The sequence below is a fragment of the Pogonomyrmex barbatus genome, unplaced genomic scaffold, assembly GCF_055798465.1.
Source record: "Pogonomyrmex barbatus isolate J1 unplaced genomic scaffold, ASM5579846v1 scaffold9, whole genome shotgun sequence".
In the NCBI taxonomy this organism is placed as follows: domain Eukaryota; kingdom Metazoa; phylum Arthropoda; class Insecta; order Hymenoptera; family Formicidae; genus Pogonomyrmex; species Pogonomyrmex barbatus.
Genome location: NW_028297193.1, coordinates 8,628,313 through 8,650,691, shown reverse-complemented (window position 1 = coordinate 8,650,691; position 22,379 = coordinate 8,628,313). Strand labels below are relative to the sequence as shown.

Here is a 22,379-nt window from a genome sequence, read left to right as displayed (position 1 = left end):
TCCACTTTTCATCGCCTGTAATGATTTTGTGTAGAAAATCTTTTTTCCGGAACTTTGAAAGCAAAGTGAGTGCAGTGTCACGCCGACGATTTTTGTTGTCTTCGGACAATTCATGCGGAACCCATCTGCCTTCCTTCTGAACCTTTCCCATCGTATGTAAACGTACGGAAATGGTTTGCTGCGTAACGCCAAGCTGTTCTGCAAGCTCCTTTTCAGTTTGCGCAGAGTTTATATCCAGCAAGTGTTTGCAATTCGTCCGTTTCAATCTTTTGAGGGCGTCCAGCATGCGGTTCATCTTCAAGACTGAAATCTCCTTGGCGAAATTTTTGATACCATCTTTTACATGTAGTATGACTTACAGCGTTCTCTCCATATGCAGCATAAATCATTGCAGTGGCTTCAGCAGCATTTTTCTTCAGATGAAATGCGAAGTGGATGAAAAATCGAATATGCTCTTTTGTTATTGCCATCGTGAACACTATTGATTTTTGAGATTATGTGCCAAACCGTATGGCATTTTAGAAGGCCAAATGTTAACGCTTTAAAACCGCAAAAGGGCGAGAAGATATATAAAATTTAAATTGTTATTTCGGTTGTATGAAATCTAAAGCTCAGAACTTTTTTGTACACCTAATAATAACGACAATTCGACAAAATTTATTCTGTGTTCCGACCAAAAACTCGTGAACACGAGCGATAACGGCAACTCAGTTTCTATATATGTTAGAGAGGAAGGTTCACGGGACGGAATCGTCAGATTACACCAATGCGCAATAGAATCTTAAATATTATAAACGACGATACATCGCAAAAATAGAAGTCGAATTATGTAACGGCCTACGATACGGCATCCGACTCAATCAGGCACGCGACAACATTGAAATTCCAGTGCTTTCGCCCGACGATATCCGAGCTCACGCTAAATACAATTAAATTTTAGGCTAGCGCTCTTTCACACGAAAACTTAATTTTATCTATTTTTATACATAACGGCAACAAAGCTAAACATGATTATTGATTATAGACTTTGCGCGATGATGAATGCGAGAGAAAACATCAGAGAAAATCTTGGAAATCTAGTCGGAAAGAACAGCATGTCGGCTAGCCCACCGAGAAACCAAACGATAAATACAAAAAAAATATCGCGGTCGTGAGGAAAACGTTTCCTTCGCGAAGTCTTGGTGGTCTACACTCGTGCGGTCTCTCCGATATTTGGCGAAATTTACGACTTTATAAATTCATAATTGTTCGCCTCACCAAACGACAATACCTTGCTCTCCTCGAATCCTCTCGGTATTTCTCTCGTCCTGCATCCACACCGTACTTCACGAAAAAGTGATTCCTTTGCGATCTTGCGGCGACATGGGCACGATCGTCGCCCCTTTTCTTTTTCAAAAATTAACGCCGCAACGCGATCGGCCAATAAATCTCTTGTTCGCACACGCGGCCCTAAATGATCCACATCTTCTTTGACTTCACGGGAGATTCGAAGAAGCCGTTTTTTCTATGTGACTTGGTTTGCAATTCGTGGAGATTCCTCCGTAATAAATCAGTTTCTCCGGTAAGAGGTGACTTCCTCTTCCAGCTCGATATTGCATCCCCCTTCAAATTTCCTTGCCAGCCTTTTAAAATTCTGTCTCCTCGCAGTCTCGCGTAGAGTGGCGCCTCCCCCCTCTTTCGCCCCCGCATTAAAGGTCAGCTCCATATCTGCAAACATATTACTAAAGCAACGGCAATTCTGCATGCGAACATCGGTAATTGAACCCTCAATCACACTTCGTAAAAATTACGTAATAATTACACAGAGTCAACATGACCCCAGCGTTTAAATGGCTGCCACAGCTTTATTTTCATAGGTATAGGGTATAAAAGAAATAGGTAGTATAAAAAAAAATTAGGGACATTCTTTGAACTTTAAAATATGTATTCGCATTGATTTTTTTTGCTGAATTAATTTTAAAATAGTCAAAAAAATTCAATAAAAATCTACGTGAAAAGTGACTTTTTTCATTTAAAAAATCATAACTTTTTTATTTTTTAATATTTTTGCATAAAATTTTAGGGATAAAGTCTTCAGATGCTGAGACTTTGATAAAACAATTATTGCAATAGTGAGCTTTCAAAAAAGATATTTATTTTGAAGCTTGATTGGGGTAATTTAAAAAAAAATAATCATGCACATTGTTCAACAAAAGTATGTTTATTTTTGTGCTAAATTAATCGTATGTAATATTATTCATTAGAAACATACATTTTATAAGATAATAAAGTAATCTGACCAAAAAAGTACTGTAAGATCATAAAAATAACACTAATCTTGGCACAGTTATTGCATAGATATGCACGATGATCAACGCACATGAGGCGATCGCAACTTGCGCATTGTTCCAAAGTTTTTCTTTTACATAGGCCATATCGATGTCTTTTCTCAAATTTTGACCGTTCATTGTTAATTTGTTCCCATTGTTAATTTGTCTGTTTTTAAAATACCAGCGATAGCTAACTTCAAATCAGTACGTATAGTAGATATCATATAGCGTTCTTGTAAGGTTGGAGTTACTAGATGCAAACTCAATTGTTTCAAGCAATCATGAGCAGTTACTTTAATGTTTTTTTTTTCCTTTGTGGCGATATATTTGCCACATCTGGTAAAGTCAAACACGCGTATTTAGAAAGACACACGTATATATATACACACACACACACACACACACACACACACACACACACACACATATAGCCGGGTCACTCGGAATCGTTAGATATTTGGAATCGACAAATATAACGATCGGACTTTTGTTTCTACCGAAACGGAGATGCCATTTAATTGTTTTGAGCAATGCGAAAATTGCATCCATATAATTGTCGGAGGATGTAAATTTAGAGAGGGTAATCAATTACTTACAGTCGTGGAATTTAATCACTAGTCGTTATTAAAATGAAATATTCAAAACGGAAGCGAAAATAATGATAGGACGAAAAATATGTTGACAATAAAAGAAACATCTCGAACAAATATGACTCGGACAATCGATTTGATAAAGAAAAGACGGACATTCGATCTCGAGATTTTGCAGAGTCAAGACGTGTCGCGAGAACATTGTAATCCGAGATTTAATAAAGAAACCGATAACGTAATACTTCGTCTCATATTGATCGATGCTCTTGCAATCACCAACCGCTATCACTAAACCTTATTATATTTACATTATAAAAAAATCTTAGCGTAAACTGTTGCTTGATCAAGCATTCCTACGAAAAAGATTCATAGAAGTCATCAGTTCGTCTTTCTGCTTACTGTATACGTGTGGTAACTTGTCAAAAGAGTTCCACCTTTTGTTTTATTATGTCTAATTATTTCTGGCTTGTCATTAACGATATTTGCAGAATTAGAGAAAGTAGATGCAACCAGAACTATTTTTTTTTTTGGCGTATGCGATAACAATGTTATATTGGATGAAGAAAAGCAAAACTTTGTATTTGGTGATTCTTTATCAGCTTTCATTTCTAGAATCTCTCTTTTGTTTTTTCTTAAGGTACCAGTATAGTCATATTGAATTCGGGTTCAAGCATTCGCTCTATTAAAGGAATACTAGTAAACCAATTATCAATAGTTACTGTCCTATTAGTTCTATAAATTGGTTTTGTCACTTCTCTAAAGAAGAATTCCGGAACCGATTCATTTTGGACTCTTACTTTTCCGAGATATGGTATAGCATTTATCATATATGACGTGTAAGCATCATTCAGAGAGATGATTTTAAGACCATATCTGTCAGATTTTGATTTTATGTACATTCGAAAACTACATCTCCCTCGAAATCCTAAAAAGTTGTTCATCCATAGTGCAGTAATTATGAGGCTTATAATATCGTTGACAATTGACAAACATGAAGAGATCCCAGATTTTTCTTACAGATGAAAATCATCAATATTAATAAATATTCCTAGCTTATTATCGAATCGCAAACATGTTGATATAAACATAAATCTAGTTTGCCCCATCACACATCTGTAAAATGTAATGTTCTCTCAACTCCATATGTGTAAGTAGTTCACATTGGATGATTTTTATGCAGAATAGTAGATTATTCCAATGTAAGCCAATGTATGTTTAATTCAGTAGCGTCTATAAGGTAGTGATAAGTTTCCATATTTTTACCTTCTGCCATCATCATAGCACAGACATCGTCCCTTTTGCTATTTGTATGTTGTACAATTATATTTATAATTTCATCCATGAATAATAATTCCTTATAATAAAACCCAATATAATAAAACCCAAAATTGAATAAATGTCTCAACAGTCATTAACCGATTTCAATAGGCTGAGGTACATTTTGACAGTCAGATCTTCTCTCTGGAACTTTCGTATTCCATGTGTAACCATTCTTTAGTTGAGTTACACGGCCTCGTGCGCGTGACTCCAAGAGACGTTGGTTTAACGTAACAATTTTCTAGATCACTAACGTCTTCAGAACCTGATGTCTCGTAGTCACTTCCCTCCGAGTGCTTATTCACGTGATCTTCTTCATGATCAGAAGTTTTTCCCCGAAACTAACACCTTTCTTATCTTCTTCGAGGAATGCAATACCAACGTTGCGGCTTTGTAAGTTATAGACCATCTGTATACATTCATATCTCATACTTACGCGTACTTATAAAAATTCTTTTCTCACAAAAACTAATACTTACGTTTTCTTGAAGATCTTAGAGCACTTAAATCACAGAAATAAATTTGAATTTTTTTACAGAAAAACGACGCAATGATCACACATTGGGGTCACCGTGATCCCAACAATGTGATATGTCCACTTCGTTCGATTGTCGAAAACACACTAACGCGTTTTACATCATGCCAATCGCATGGTAATGTAGTTAGAGACTATTAGTAGATGGAGCGTCAGTCGTTATTTCGAAATTTAAGTTGGTGAAAATTTAGTCCAAATTTTGGTGGGGTCACAATGATCCCCAGAGATCAATTAGGGTTAATAGAGTACGACCTGTCCTGTCCTCACGTCTTCACGGTAGCGATATCCTCTCCTAGGCTATTCGACGCTGGGAGACATCCCATCTCACATCGTCATCTCGGTAGTCGTTAATCTCGCCAAAAATATAATAACATAAAGCCAAAATAAAACAAAGAAACGTATATATATATATTTATTTAACGGTTATTTTATATATATATATATATATATATATATTATATATATATATATAAATAATATATATATATATATATAATATACTCCAGAGAGATGATGGTTCTATTCTCTCGATAATATATATATATATATATATATATATATATATATATATATATATATCGAGAGAATAGAACCATCATCTCTCTGGAGTACCAGTCGTGGAGATTTGAGAGAATACATGTATATATGTATATTGTAATCTACGTATATGTGTCATTGTTGACGTGTTATTCTAAACACGTTATTTGCGATAAATATCATCACATGCCTCGGTAGTCGAAGAGATAAGATGCCCGGTAAGCAGGAGATCCAGGTTCGATTCCTGAGGTGATACTTTTTCGCAAAATAATTACGAGTTTTCACGACTGGTTCATGATCGGGCCCCGTCGTGACGTACACCCTCCCTTCTTATTTGGGTGCAAATAAGATTAATGCAAAAATTAAGTGGCTCGCGCCACTTCGAGTTCTGCCGCGACTTCTCCCCTTAAACAGGTGGACGCAGGACCCATTAATTTTCATAATCGGAACAAATGCTCCTTGTGACGAGCGATCCCATAACATCATGTCACAACATATACATATATTTATTTAGTAAAATGATAATGTAGAAATATATATATATATATATAATGTATATATTATATATTAATATACAAGGTATCCCAAATCTCCTGCATTTGGAGTATACTACATGATTCTTTATCTAATAGAAACAACTTTTTCTTTTCTCAGCAAAATTGCGTGCGACGAGTAGTTTTTACAGAATCAGATTAAAAGTGACGAATGAGCGTGCGTATGAACGTAGCGGTCAGAGCCGGCGCGCGTTTCTCAAACCGATGCGCGGCCTGGTACCTAATCTTTGATGACTTCACTTACTATATTGTTTAAAATAAGATAAAAGTTAACAAAATAAATATTGTTTTCATCCTTTACGTAACAATTCAATAAAAAAATTATCTGATTTCGTAACATTATCTGGAAATAAAAATAAATGTAAATAATATGGTGTATGAACTGAGCATTCTATTATTTCAATTGCTGCGCAATTGCATATGACAATAAAAAAAATATTGAATTTAACGAATACTTACGTGATTAATTACGTGAGTTCATAATCACGAAGAGTCAAAAAATTGGTTTTTTCATAATAGTGTTTAAAGATAAAATATTTAAATTTATAATTTAAAATATTTTGAGAAAAGTTTGGTTCTCTCCTCATTTTCTCAGAAAAAATTAACAAAAAATTTATACAAAAATATTTATCCTTATAATATTACAATAATTACATAATCTCATAAAATTTCAATAATGGTTGTATCGATATCTTGAAACATTTTCACAGATATTAGAAATAAATTTACACATTTATTTAATAAATGTGTAAATTTATTTCTAATATCTTGTATCAGAGAAGTTAAAAAAATTATAAAAATTTAAAATTATTTATATAAGAAAAGTATGAAAAATTATATTTGTTAAAATAAATAATTTTGATAATTATGATCTAAACGTTATGTAAATTATTTTAAAAATATAATACATCAAAAATATTATAAAAATATTTTAAATATTTTGAAATAACTGTATTTAATGTATCATACATATTGCGTATATGCTCTGCAAAATATTTTCCTTTATAAAAAACAATTTGATTAAATTATTTATATTATTTTTGTTAAAAAGTTCAAAAATTCAATTCCTCGTTATTAAGCATTACATATTCCGTTAAAAGTATAACGGAGCGTTTTTGATGCTCGTTACTAGATGCGCGCTATGCGGCCCACACCGTCCGAGGCCGCTCGAATATCTCCGAATGCGACGCACCGACGGCATGACCGATCAGCCGTTTGATAAAATAGTTTAACAAATTGCGTGTTGACACATAAGCGCAAAAATGGGTATATAAATCCAGCAAATTTTGTAAAGAACATCCAGTCCCGTCCGCCCACCCGACCTGTCCGCTCCGATACTCCGATCCGATCCGATCGATACCAGGATAATATTGAGTTCTCAGTATTCTTCTTTTCCTTCTTTCCGGAAAGTCGGAGAGTTCACGGACTTTTTTCGCTCCAACCAGAATACCGAGCGTTCTCGCTCTCTTTCCGTCCGAAAAGTCGAAGTATTCTCGGACTTTTCTTCTGTAGAATACCGGGCGCTCGCGGTATTCTCGTTTCCTCATACACGAAAAGTCGGAACGTTCTCGGACTTTTCCTTCGACGTACGCGAAAAACACGTGAAAGCGCCTAGGGTTGTCTAGCAACCCGTGCGTCCGATCGGTCAGCAATCCGCGGTTGCCTAGCAACGCGCTGCGTCTCAAACCCACGCGCTATACCATGAATATACGCATACACATTCGATATTCGACCGCGCCACGAATCCTACATCGATCATATGCGAACGGCGCCACGCCACTGACAACAAGCCATTTATGTAACACCGCGCAATACTAATCTCATCTATTGAAATAAATTGTATAATTTATTTTTAATCAAACTCAAGCATCACGGATTCTTCTATAAACCGAACCCCAGCATCCGACGAGCACTTCCGAACTACCGATCTACGTCCCCGCCTCCGCACCGCTCAGCACAAATCCGTTACAAAAGAAAACATTCTATTGATTACACGGTTAAAATAACAAAGTAGAAAATACAATTCATAAGCATTTGTGATGTAGAGATATTCGTAAGTTTTAATAATAATAGTTGTAGCCCTGAAAAGGGCTGATTAAAAATTTAAATTTATAAACAACACTTAGCAAGAAGATCCGGCTGGGGTCCCTTATTCAGTAACATTACTTTTATTTAATTTGTATCTTAGTAACATTAATTTTATTTAATTTGTTTTTCATATAATATTTTTAATTTAAATACATGTAAATATATTAAATACATTAAGTTTTTGAATTATTAATTATTTGAATCAAATGAAAAGATTTAGTTATAAAAAATTAAAAAGATGACAGTACAAAGTAGAAGAATTTAATTTAAATAAAGAAATTTTTATGCAAAAAACTTAGCGCTGCTAGACCAAAAAGAAAAACAATAAAAACAATTTAAGTAATAATGTATTAAATCTAAATGACATTCTTAATAAACTTAATCTTCTTAACATTAAACTTGCTTCATATTTTCGTTTTCATAATATTATTATTCACACAAAAAATTGAATTTCTATTTTATATGCAGGGTTGAATAGTAACTAGATGAAAAGTTAAAATTTGGCAGCACCAAATTTTTTTACAGAAAAATTTTTTTATTTAAATTAAATTTTTAAAGAGAATTAGAACTACTATCACTTGGGTTACAATAAAAATAAGATCTCTTCAATAGAAATACAAAGATACGTATAATATCGGTTTTATTTTTTAAAAGATGGTATACATTTAATTGACATTTAATGAAATTATAACTTGGCGCCACACTTATTAATATCAAATCTTTTATACAAATGATATATGTTATTTGGGTTGAATGTATAACTGGCATCAGTATCAGTTGATAATATTGTGGCGATCAAAGATACCACATTAGAAATTCAACCAGTATCCAGCAACTTCACTTCGTCGCGTCGAGAAAGATTCATAGGAGAAATTAATTGTACAATTGACAATAGAAAGCAAATTTTCTTGTATTTAAAAAACAATCAGAGACTCTATAAATAGAGCAGCATTTCGTAGTATCGTCACTCTTAGAGCAACTACCAAGTGCATAATCAAATGTTGTAACGGCAAAAATCCTGCCGCATGACTGAAAATTATAACGGCATAATCCTGTTGCCTCAAAGAATGCAACAAGAGATTTCTCCTCCTTAGAGACATTCTCAATTGAAACTTTCTCCAATATGGCGGACCTTCGAGATTATTCCTGAAATATAGAGATCCTCGCAGGCGAAGATCTACTTCATCTTTCTGGAGGTTCCCGTCTTCTCTTTCTCCATTACCTCCAAGATTACCTCCATTACCTTTTCTGAGGAAAACAAAAGAGAAAGAAGATAAAACCGTTCAAATAAACCTAACTAGCAAAGTTACTAGAGGAAACACATTTCCACATTTCCGATTACAACAAAACAAGGAATCAACACTGACTGGGAAACATCGAACTCATCTCCGAGGACTTCTCGTAAAGAGATGCGATCGCCTCTCTTGATTATACATTTTCAGTATTGCTAGTGAATATTGAAACTAATGTACATAGATAAAACAGTGTGTCAGCTAATTCCTGCACAGCGTTTCGACAAAATAAAATTATGACAATAAAATAATGCGATACGAATACATGGCCAATAAAATACATTGCAATTGACCATTGCAATTAGCTGTTCTACAATCAAAGTAGAATGATCGGTATTTTGTAAATATAATTTTTTTAATCATAATTTGTTTTTAATTGTCCAAAGTATTTAGTACATACTTTGACATATCATCAAAAATATATTCGAGTTTAGCGGTTTAATAAACTTAATACTTATTATTACTCTTATTATTGTTGTTATTATAAAACTCATATTTTAATATCCATTATATTTGCTCTCTCGCGCAATATGAGACGTCGATTATTGCCTATCAGCGCAATACGAATCCGTTTAACGTGAAGAATCGAACGCACGGACAGCTATGAATAGCGTATACGTAGAGATTTATAATTTATTATTTCCCACAAATAATAAAACGGTTACGTGTCGGTTCACGGCTCGCTCTCATGGTTTTGTGGGATAGCGTCAATTAGATTGCCAGGAAGAGAGAGAGAGTTTCGGTAGAGAAATAAAATAAAGAAGATTTTGTGTGAGCTATGTACAATTATATTCTTATACTATTTACAGCTACTAACTGGTTTTACAGTTTTTGATTGCTATTTACAATATGTACACGACTAGATATTTCGGTTTTAGTCTCGGAGTCACGCTCGTTGTTCACCAAAAATGTTCGCGAATTCCGGGAATCGTATAATAGCTTGACTTCGTGGCTTTTCTAAGAATTCGGCGCGTCACGATCGTGGGTGCGGCGCGAGGGAATTTCGTCGCACGTGGTGTTTGTCGCGAGACCGATCAGCTGTTAGCCGTCAAAGTCTCGTTACGTCGATGTCTTATTCGGGATAAATTTTTCGGGCCGGAATCAGGACTCAGAATTTGCTGCGACTCGGAGATAGGATGCTCCCTGCTCTGTCACCAACAATGACAGATTTTACACGAAAGGGCAAAGCTAAGAAGCGCCTTAATTTAAGAGAAAGCTTGCGTGCTTCGGAGACGGAGTGATCTGCCAGAAACTTCTCACTTGCTAACTAGTACTCTAAGATCGCTTTATTGGTATCTGGACAGATTTTCACCATGATCACCACTGGACTGGTTGCTCTCTCGCCAGGAACAGGCAAGATCATTCGTCGGAGTCAGTTAATATATTCGAGTCGGTCGTAAATCGGGAAGAATCGGGTACAGGTCGGTCGAATTCGGATTCTGGAGCTAACTCCGCTGGGAATGATTCTGCCAAGAGATTTGCGAGATTCGTCGAACGGACTCGGCGATTCCACGGATATGTTCGATGACGCGGTCGGTAACGGCGGTAGCCCAACGCGCGGACTATTATGATACATGTGTTGTTCACGTGAATTCTCACGCTGTTTAGTGGATTTAATTACGGGAGGGAGGAGGAGGATGAATCGAGCATATCGTTATAATGATATCTGGGAAAATAAGTTTATCATATATCATTGAATTCGTATAAAATTAACTTTTAATTTGATTATTACAAGGTTTCAACTTTAAAAAGATAAATATAAAGTTGAAGGAGAAATTTAAATAAAAGTTAAAAAAAATTTTATTTCTTTTATAAAGTACTCTTGAAACGATTCAACTTTTATATAAAACTTTTTTTATCTGTTGTAGTTTTGACAACATTCACTTTGAAAGAAGAAAACTGATTTTCTTTTAAAGGGAGTTTCACTCCCTTGCAGCTCAGCACTTATAAAAAAATTTCTCTAAAAAAACATTTCTCTTATTTTTGTCTATATTTTAAGATATTCGAAGCTTATTAAAATCGGAAGAACACTTCCGTGTGTTCCTTTATTAGTTTTTAAAAGTGCTCAGTCCATCGATATAGTAATTCATCTATATCTATTAGGATTTCTCCATTTGTATCTTGGCATTTTATTATTATCGGATTATATTAATATTTCCTCCTGATTTAAAACTTCTTACTCTCACTTGAGGACTGTAGTCTTCTATTCCCATATTATTCTTTTTCTTTTACATATGCATGTGTTTCTTCTCTTTGCGTAGTAGTCTTTTATACTTCTCCGCTTTTATCTGTGTGCTTCTTCTTGCGAGTTTCACTCGGTATGCCACATTTTCTCACATTCACCATTGTATCATGATGCTGTTTATCTATTCTGCTTTGTTCTTATTACATTTTCTGCTATTTTTAGTAGTTGGGTTTTACATATACTACTATTCATTTATATGCAGATCGGATAAATTTCATAAACTGTTATTCAGGCTTTTCACAAGCTTCTCTGCAGTTTTCTTATCTTTAACGCATCAATAATGAGATGTGTCCTCCTGATGTATATCATTTTATTGGTGTTTGAGATTCTGGCTTTTTATTCCTAGATAGTAATCGCTATCTATATTAACACCTCCATGATCACATCCAGTAGATTTCTAATATGCCGAGTCTCCACCAGGGCATAGTCAATTTCACAGTATTGTTGTCAGATAATCCCCACGTTTGTTATGTATCTCCTTGTGTTGAACTTAGTGCTCCCTATCATATTTTTTGCTACTGCAAACTTAATTAATTGGTTAGTGCTATCATGGAGGTTAGTGCTATCATTAGAGGCTATGCCTGCCAATGTATAGTACATGGGCTTTTTGCTTATTTTGACATTAAAGTTACTGATTATTATTTTGATGTCGTTTCAGGGATATCTGTCAATGTGTAGTCGTTCTAATCCTCATAAAACCCATTTTTATCCTTATTTTTATCCTCGTTTGAACATGTCAATATCTATTGAAAAAGTCCATTATACGATTAATTTTTCTGCCAATCAAGAATCCCTTTCAGAGCTTATGTTCATGCGAGTTGCATTTATAGCATAGGTCAGAATTTCACTTCTGGAAAACCTCTTAGCCTGTTCATCTACTCTTCTGCAGAGGTATAATATTGCATTCATATCTAGATAGCTCACGTATTAAGGTCTCGAGAGAGCCTGCTCTGCACAGCATTCTGAAGTTCCTATCTAGTGAATAATCCTATCTCATGAGTCCTTTTTCATCTCCTGATGCGCCGCCACTTGGTCAGGGCAGTTGCCTTTTCCTACAATCACCTAACAAGTATTTCCTCTTATGAGATGGAATTGTCAACCCAAAGTCCAATTTCCTAATGATCGGTGAAATTTCTTCCTTATTGGCCTCGATTTCATTTCTCATTGAGGTTGATTACCTAATAGAGGTTACTTGAACTATTAGATTCACCATGAAGAAGTAAGAATCGGAACTGGATAGAAGAAGCTTTGCAGCACTATCCAGAGATGATGCTGTATGGTCCGTATGCACTGTCCTTTCTGAAACATTTTATGTTTAATCCTTAATTATGTTATAAAACTCATAAAGACCATTACTATACAATTGTGATAAAAAATTGAATGCAATTGAAGCAATTTGAAATTTCAACATAATAATGGCGATAACTCAAAAACAATACATTTCCGGAACAGCTTATGTCAATTTTCCTTCCCATTTCTGCGATCTAATCTGCCGAGATATTAACCTCTACTTTTGAATCATGCATATCTATATACATATCTATATACATATATAAACGCGTGTGTGCGTGCATACGTACGTGCGTGCGTGCGTGCGTGCGGGCGGGCGGACGTTCGCACATACGCACTTATGTACGCACATAATATATGTAATCGCTAATTTAAATTATTAACAGTTTTGTAGATGATGTTCAATGTACTGTTCGATACTTAATTTGCAAATCAAACATTACAATGGCTTCTGCTGTAATTTTTGGAGCCTTTCCGTTGATTTATGTAAGTATTACAATATTATATTATTTTAGCATTATATCATTCGTTTATTTGTAACAATGAAATTATGATATGATATTATATCGTCTGATAGATAGGATCATCAATGTCCTATAATTTTACATGTTTTTTCTTTATTGAGTTTATACAGGATGTCCTGTAATTGTCTTCATCGCTCGTGAGAAAGTAGACAGGAGCGAGATAAATGAAAATATCTTATACCATTTTGTAATATTCGCAATAATTTTTGAGTTATTAAATATTAAAGTTGCACAAATAAGAGCGCGCGGGGAGAAAGCGCTCGCCCGCCTGATTCGTAAGACGAATAGGAAGTGTGAGCGGCGATTACTATCTTTCCCCTCGCCGCTCCGCCCATCACTGAGCGCCGGATGGCCATTGTCGTCACGCTGGGTTATCCTACGGGTCCTCTTATTTGTGCAACTTTAATATTTAATAACTCGAAAATTATTGTGAATATCGCAAAACAAGACATTTTTATTTATCTCGCTCCCGTCTACCTTCTCACGAGCAATGAGGACAATGCTACAAGACATCCTGTATATAAATTCAGAACAGTTACTTGTATGCATACTACATGCTATTATTAATTATCAGACTTTCAATGCAGTAATTATATTCTTAAATCAATAATCAAATTAAAACGGACTAGTTTTCTCCATCCAAATCGTATGTGTTTCATTTCAAGCGCGGAATAGCTCGCCGATTGCGACGGATTCGATAAGAGAAATAATTATCGAAATTGCAATTTATGATTATAAATGAATTTTATTAGAATAAAATAAAGTTAAAAGATAATATAACAAGAATTAACAATGTTTATCATCAATCATGACTGTTGTGTGGAATCTAAGCTGACGCGAAATATAACGCGTATATTTGAAATCGGGCGTTTGTATGTCGGCGAGATCACCAGAGTGCGGTTTTTATCGGGACGCGAATTTATAATTATGGCCGAGAGTTTTCGATGATCGATGAAGCGGGCGGTCGCTGACGTGGCAACGACGGTCGTAAATTATGAGTCTGTCAAAATTCAATGTGCCAAATTGCGAATAGGCGGTGCTATTTTTTTCGGTTCTGAGGCCGCGATTTCGGTTTATACTTGGGTTTGTATATACAAGGGTAGTCTGAAAAATTTTGAGCCTAACATAGAAACAAGTATTTTTTCGGTCAAATATAGTTTTATCTTTCAACATAATCTCCTTTTAAGTCGATACACTTTTCCCATCGAATACTCTAACCTCTTTACTCCCTCCAAATAGTAGTTGGCGTCTTGCTCCGCAAAAGGGCGTTTACGTATATGATGACCTCCTCGTTTGATGAAAATCTCTGTCCTCCAAGCGAAACTTTAAGCTTAGGAAACAGGAAAAAGTCGCTGGAGGCCAGATCTGATGAATACGGTGGGTGATCAATCAGTGCAGTTCGTGAATTTTGGCCATGGCAACCGCCGAAGTGTGAGCAGGTGCATTGTCTTGATGGAATAGCATTTTCTTCTTCTTCAAATGCGGTCGTTTCTTTGCAATTTCTGTCTTCAGCTTATCAAATAATGATGCGTAATACGCTCCCGTTATTGTTTTACCTTTTTCAAGGTAGTCGATACACAATTCTGTGACTATCCCAAAAAACAGTCGCCATTATCTTCCCAGCTGATGGAACCGTCTTCACCTTTTTCGGAGCAGGTTCACCCTTTGCAATCCACTGTTTTGACTGTTCTTTTGTCTCTGGAGTGTAGTGGTGGATCCAAGTTTCATCTACAGTTATGAATCGACGCAAAAAATCTGACGCAAAAAATCTGACGTTTCGTGAACCGCTCCAACAGGGCCTTGGAAATGTTCATTCGAATTCGTTTTTGGTCCAAAGTGAGCAAGCGCGGCAGCCAACGCGCGGATAGCTTGCGCATATCCAATTCTTCAGTCAATATATGACAAACGCATTCTTTCGATATGCCCATAGTTTCTGCTATCTCTCTAACTTGATTAGACGGTCGTCCAGTACCATTTTCGATGTTATCAGCGGTGATCGCAGTTTTTGGCCGTCCCAAACGCTCATCAGCCAAGCTGATACGACCACGTTTAAATTCAGCTGCCCATTTTTTTACGATGGCAAATGATGCGGCAGAGTCCCCGTAAACAGCGTCCAACTCGATTTTAATTTGCGCAGGCTTATTGCCTTTCAAATGTATGAATTTAATCACGGCACGATATTCAATTTTTTCCATTTTTACAAAAACACTGACATCGACTGACACAAACGACTGTCAAACAACAACTGAGCGTCCAAAATGACTGAAATTTTCATAAAAATTTCTCAAAGCATATACTATTGTAGTACTAGAATGATTTTGACGAGTAACGTCATCTTCATGTTAAGGCTCAAAACTTTTCAGACTATCCTCGCATATATCGCGACCAATAAAAATGGCTGGTGTTGGAGCAGGTTATTAGCAGTTATTACGATTTTTTGCGCTGATGCACTGCAATTCTTTGCAGGGTATATGATCGGCCAAGAACTCTCGGTGGCGGCGAATTATCCTCACCTCGACGATGAGGACGCGTTCTCGCAAGGAATCGTGGAGAGTGCACACTTTTTTGAAAGTGCGATCGGCCGGAATCTCCCATGCGGAAGCGGATTGCTCTCACAATCGATTCGCTTGATTTGAGATGGATAGTATTAGGTTGTCGGAAAAGTTCGTGCCGTTTCTCCGATAGATGGCAATATAAATAATGATATGAAATAGATTGATATAACTTCTATATATCATTTGAAACAGAACTGTGCTTAACATTTTAAAATATTTTGATTGTACAGAGTTGCGTTGTGTGTGATGTAAAGATGGACTACAAAAAAAAACTGACAATTTCCTGAAGCATTCACATGGTTACTGGGGATGAGAAATGAATTTTATACGAAAACAGTTCCTGCAAAAACGGTCATGGCAAAAGCGTGGCGAGCCAGCCCAAACCGTAGCCAAAGTTTGCCCGAAAAAAGTGCTATTATCGATGGGATTACCTTAGAGTAATTTATTATAAGCTGCTCTCGTAAGATCAGACCGTCAATTTTGATAAATATCGTCAAGTTTGATACTGTATCCAATTAGAGAAATTTAAGCGCGCTATTGCAGAAAAGCGGTCGGCATTGTTGAATAGAAAAGATGTTGTGTTTCATCACGATAACGCGAAACCACATACATCTTTACAGACTCGTCAAAAATTTTTACGTTTAGGTTGGGATATTTTGCCACATCCATCATATTCTCCCGATATTGTTCCATCGGATACACATTTGTTTCGCACTCTACAAAATCTTCAGGGAAAATCATTCACTTCTGCGGAAGACATCAAAAAATACCTGGACAACTTTTTTGCTCAAAAATCCCAGAAGTTTTACGAGAAGGGAATTATGGAATTGCCTGCACGATGGCAACAAATCATCGATCAAAATGGAGAATATATCGTGGATTGGATAAACGTTTCAATGTTTCAATTCGATGTCTTATTTTCACCTTCAAAACGGCACGAACTTTTCCGACAACCTAATATTATGAGCAACCGAATGCCGATTTCCCGGTGAAGCAGAGAACACCCCTTTTTTTTTTGATAGACCGGATAGAAAAATGCTTTACGCACCCCCCCAGAGCGTCTCGAGCTCCGGGGAGAGTGTGGGACTCGGTGGTGTCACCATGCTGTGATCACCCCATATCCACTAAAAAACCCGGTGTGTGCCTACTAGGGCATTTTGCGGGGGAGCCCACGGTACTACCAGCGGCATTTCTTCATGGGTCCCGCCACGCCCTTACCCGCATCCGCTGAAGACAGATGCGGGCACCCACTGTTGGGACCTTTATCCCTACTTAGGGGAGAAGTCTCGAGGCAGGACTCGAGGCTCCTCCCCGTTCCCGTCCGGGGAGACAGGCAGTGACAATCCCAAGGCCCCCACGCCCCAATCCCCGGCCGGGTCCCACGCGGTCCCGGCGGCAGCGCGGCGCGAAAACACCGCCCCGCCCTCGGGACCAACGCACCCCTGAAGAGGAAGTGACCAGAGCCAGCCCCAGCCCCAGTCCCCCTCCAAGGGTGCCAACTTTGCCGGGGGGGAGGAGGCCCCCAAAAAGGGGGGCCCCCCTCTCCCCCGGCTGGGTCTCCCCGCTACCCAGCGCAATGCACGGGGCCGAGAACAAGGAGAGGGGGCAGCGCCCGGGTCCATGGACCCCTAAGGCGTCACCCCCATCACCTGGAGAAACCCCACTCCTACCATCGGGAATCACCCAGGGGGGGGGGGAAACAGGCAGGCAGGTGCCGCTCTAACTCCCCCCTACCCACGGCTACTGCGCCCTTAGGTACGCCAGCAGCCGCCTCCTAATATTTATGGGGCCCCGCGTTGTGCGGGGGCCAGAGACTCACTCTTTCGGCCTCCTAAGAGAACACCCCTAACCTAACCTAACCTAATCCCAACCTAATCCCAACTCGTAGTCGTTCTTCTCGATTGCGGAAAGCGGAGGTCGTAAAAGAAAATATAGCTTTGTCGAGAATTTCTAGGCAACGGCGGGATACCCTCATCTCGGTTTTGCTACATCTCTTTGTCGGATCAACTCGTGGAAGCAAGCGTGATCCAAAAGAGATCTGGCTTGATAGAAGCTTTTGATACCGTCATGATCCGATATTCAAGCGGGTTCGGAACGATTCGGATCAGTAATGAGCGGTCGTGAGCGATAATTAAGGCACAACTCTAATGAGATCAGCGTTTTTTTTTATCTCCAGCAGAATTCGGAGAAATCCGGAAACATTTGGATGTTATTTTGAACGGTGGGAGCGCGCCTCCTCGGACGTCTATGGCCGGATTCGGGGACGTGATGTGGGTCGCGTCCCATGCAAATAATACACACGGCCGTCTCGCAATTAATTTGCGAAATTAATTGTGAACGATTAAAAAGCAAAGTGCCTTTGCCCGACGGATGCATGATCGCGGGCATCCGGTTCAATCGAACCGGATAATATAACGATTGCTTCCATATCGGGTCTTCTATTTTCGGCTAATGTGCGCCGCAAAGTGTGGCACATTTATAATTATTAGGTGTACAAAAAAATTCTGAGCTTTTTTTTGTAAAATTCAATCTTTATTCAAAAACAAACAAAAAAAATATTAATTAGCGAAATATTCCCCGTTTGCATCAACAACCTTTTGCCATCTTTCGGGTAGCTTGCGAATTCCTTAACGATAGAAGCTCATCGGCTTCGAAACGATAAAGTCGTCAATGCATTTTCGTATCTCTTCAAATCTCACGAAATGTGTATCAGCCAAATGATGCTACAGCGACCGGAATAGGTAATAATTGGAAGGCGCCATGTCTGGGCTATACGCGGCGTGCGGGAGAAGTTCCCAGCCTAACGCAAAGATATGATCCTGAGTCGCTTTCCCAACATGTTGTCGAGCATTGTTATGAAGCAAGATCACTTTACGACGTCCTTGGCCAGTAAATGGCCTCTTTTCTTCTAATGCATCGCTCAAATTGGTCAATGGTTGTTGGTAGCGATCTGTCGTGATTGTTTCACCCGGTTGTAACAACTCCTAATACAACACACCTTTCCAATCTCATCAGATACAAAGCAAAACCTTCTTGGCGTGGATATTGGGCTTTGTCGTCGATGTCGAAGGTTAACCAGGGTCAACCCATGATTTTCTACGTTTAGAATTATCATAAAGAATCCACTTTTCATCGCCTGTAATGATTTTGTGTAGAAAATCTTTTTTCCGGAACTTTGAAAGCAAAGTGAGTGCAGTGTCACGCCGACGATTTTTGTTGTCTTCGGACAATTCATGCGGAACCCATCTGCCTTCCTTCTGAACTTTTCCCATCGTATGTAAACGTACGGAAATGGTTTGCTGCGTAACGCCAAGCTGTTCTGCAAGCTCCTTTTCAGTTTGCGCAGAGTTTATATCCAGCAGTGCTTGCAATTCGTCCGTTTCAATCTTTTGAGGGCGTCCAGCACGCGGTTCATCTTCAAGACTGAAATCTCCTTGGCGAAATTTTTGATACCATCTTTTACATGTAGTATGACTTACAGCGTTCTCTCCATATGCAGCACAAATTATTGCAGTGGCTTCAGCAGCATTTTTCTTCAGATGAAACGCGAAGTGGATGGAAAATTGAATATGCTCTTGTGTTATTGCCATCGTGAATACTACTAATTTTTGAAGTTGTATGCATCAAACGCCAAACCGTATGGCATTTTAGAAGGTCAAATGCCAACGCTTTAAAACCGCAAAAGGGCGGGAAGATATATAAAATTTAAATTGTTATTTCGATTGTATGAAATCTAAAGCTCAGAATTTTTTTGTACACCTAATACATCAAGCGCAATCTCCATGGATATCGGCGGTGGTGATGCGGATCCCAAAACTCGGACTGGATGTAACATCGGCCGAGGTTACTCCGGCGCGGATATCGGCGCGGTTATGGACGACATGAATATCAGCCATTCCAATTTGCGGCGTTGTATCGCGTCCAATCGTTGGATGCTGCTTCCGATGCGCGGGATGATAGTTCAAGGGGGAGCTCCGGATAGTGATGGTTGTCACGATCGGAGCGATCGCTATGAAAACGGCAGTTTGGTCGCCGTAACAATAATGGATTGGATCACTGTGAAAACGACGGATTGTGTCGTCTTCGGCGGAGCCTCCAATGGCTTCTCAATGGCGGTCAGCTGGAGCGGTCTTTTCCAGAAGCTATCTAGGGCTGGCTTCGTCGGATCGTAGCCGAGCGGCGTAACGCCGCTTTGCTTAAAAATTTGTCGAGCTCCCAAAGGATATAATATAAGGATATAATATTCTCGTTTTCCATGATTTGATCTGAGCATTGTTCTCTTCGTCTTCTCGTGCAAAGTATCCTTCTCGAATCTTTCCGGCCGTTTATTTATTGATATTTGTCATTCTCATTTTAATCCTCGATGTCAGTTGCGAAATTATCATTCAAATTATTATTATTCTGACTTTAGGTTGTTCAAGTGCGTATGTCTACAATATTTATCCCGCGCGTCTCATAGGTCGTATATTACGGATGAGATTTTGCACTACGTAGGACCCGGTAAATTTTAGAGCTTGGCATTATATCTGGTTCTTCCCTAAGAGAGGATGTGATTGCGTTTTCAAATCCAATCTCCAATTTTCGGCTGCCATGCTCTTTGATTTAAATTATAATGTTGTTGGAATGCTCAGAAATGCTCAGGTCGATTTCATATGCGTCTCGCAACTATTGGTGCATGGTATCTGAGTGTTCGGCGGCGATTGTTCGGTCGGATCCATCCTTCGAGGATGTTGCGAGTTCGCGACCGTGATATAAAAAAGCGGGTGTATATCCTGTGAACGGCAAATTATAGGCAAACTGGAAAATAGATGGGCGTGAACTTTTGCCGAATTTTTAACTTCTTACACAATTCGACCAGCGAAATAAATTTTAGCTGCGTCCCGTTGTCCGACAGTATTTCTTCGGGACAATCATGGATTGGAAGATGATCGCGTCGACAATATTCCGGCTGTGGCTCGACGGAGCGAACGCATCTCCAATCATTTTGTAAAACGGTTTTGCATGGTAAATAACTATCTGTCCAATGGATTTTGGGAATGGTTTGAGAAGGTCTATGTTCACCTGTCATGGTCGTTTTACTTTTGTCGCGTGTAACAGTCCCAGCGGTTTCATTTGCGCAACTTTGTACTGGTTGCACGTTATATAATTCCGCATGTATTTGGCGATTTCGCGGAACATGCCAATAATATAATGATGCGATTCGCGCAATAATTTTTGCAACACCAAAATATCTGGCTGTCGGTTCATCATGATATCGTCGTATTATGTCTGGTCATTATTTGCCAGGCACATATTTTTTTCCACTGCTCGCCGAGTGGAACATCGTGGAAAGTCGTGGAGCAAATGTTAGTATAGATGCTGATCGCGGACCGTGTAGTCTACACCTCGTGCAGCTTTTCTTTGACTTGTTTTATTAATACAACGGACACTTATTGTCGTGACGGAAACGATTTCGGGCTGCCGCGATACAGCGTTTGCAACACGGTTCAACGAGTATTTTATATCCAAGTAATATGTTGCAATTCTACCCATCACCCGAAACGGCTGGAAAGTAATTCGAGATTTCGCAATCATATTAACACTTGACGGTCGGTCGTCATCATAAAATGATATCCTTCGAGATAGTGTCGCATCTGGCAGATTCCCCAAACGACGGCGAGGTATTCGAGTTCGGTTAGGCCGAGTAATTCTTTTCGGCGAAATTAAGTGTGCGACTAGCGTACGCGATTACGCGCTCGTCCCCCGGGAAGAATTGTGTTAAAACCGCACCGAGCTCCATTGTGCTTGCGTCAATCTGCAAGTTGAACGGTTGCTCGAAGTTGGGACATGCGAGCATCGGTGCTGACACAAATTGGTTTTTCAGATAATTAACCGCATGTTGCTGGTTTATTATCATGCGTTCTTTCAAATTAGACCGATGAACGGCACAGCTACGATCGAGAAGTCGGGTATAAACTGCTGATATTACGAAACCATGCCTAGAAATTGTCGTATGATCGTTGGCATGGACTATTTCTTTACAGCGTTCGTCTTTTCGAGATTCGTGCGTATTCCTTTGCAATCTGCGATATGCCCTAGGTATTTGATTTGCCCCATGCAAATTTTATATTTGTTGGAGTTTATTCGTTAATAGAAAACACAAGTTGCTTTAAAAAAAATATGCAGCATCATGTTGCAAATTACATACATTTTTTTAAAGCAACTTGTGTTTTTTTTACACCAATTGACTCATTTCATTATTTTGTATATAAAAAATGAAAATAAAAATCTTAAGATAAGATTATCAAAAATTTAATATTTTACAAGATATTTTGTATTTTATATCAAAATATTGTAATCCTTAAGCCTCATAACTTGAAAAGTACCTAAGGAAAATAAATATTTTGTTATAACATTTTGGAAAACTCTTAGATAAAGCTACAAAAATATGAAATAACATTTAGGAAGTTAAAAGTGATTTCTATGTGACTTTCAAACAATTATTCAAGGTCAAATTAATGCCATCGCCTTGTGTCTCCCTCGAAACCATACAACTTTTGTTAG

General features: G+C 38.1%; 2 protein-coding genes across 2 annotated transcripts in view; one reads left to right on the top strand and one right to left on the bottom strand.

Annotated features, from left to right (window-relative positions):
- LOC105433326 (uncharacterized) overlaps positions 1-22,379 on the top strand; it is a 297,296-nt gene that overhangs the window by 142,659 nt on the left and 132,258 nt on the right. The window contains exon 3 of the mRNA XM_089085054.1: positions 13,144-13,243. Coding sequence (XP_088941180.1) covers positions 13,144-13,243 — 100 coding nt within the window. The remainder of the gene's footprint in view (positions 1-13,143; positions 13,244-22,379) is intronic.
- MFS9 (major facilitator superfamily transporter 9) overlaps positions 10,995-22,379 on the bottom strand; it is a 514,330-nt gene continuing 502,945 nt past the window's right edge. Inside the window, exon 11 of the mRNA XM_089085049.1 lies at positions 10,995-12,766. Coding sequence (XP_088941175.1) covers positions 12,674-12,766 — 93 coding nt within the window. The 3' untranslated portion in view covers positions 10,995-12,673. The remainder of the gene's footprint in view (positions 12,767-22,379) is intronic.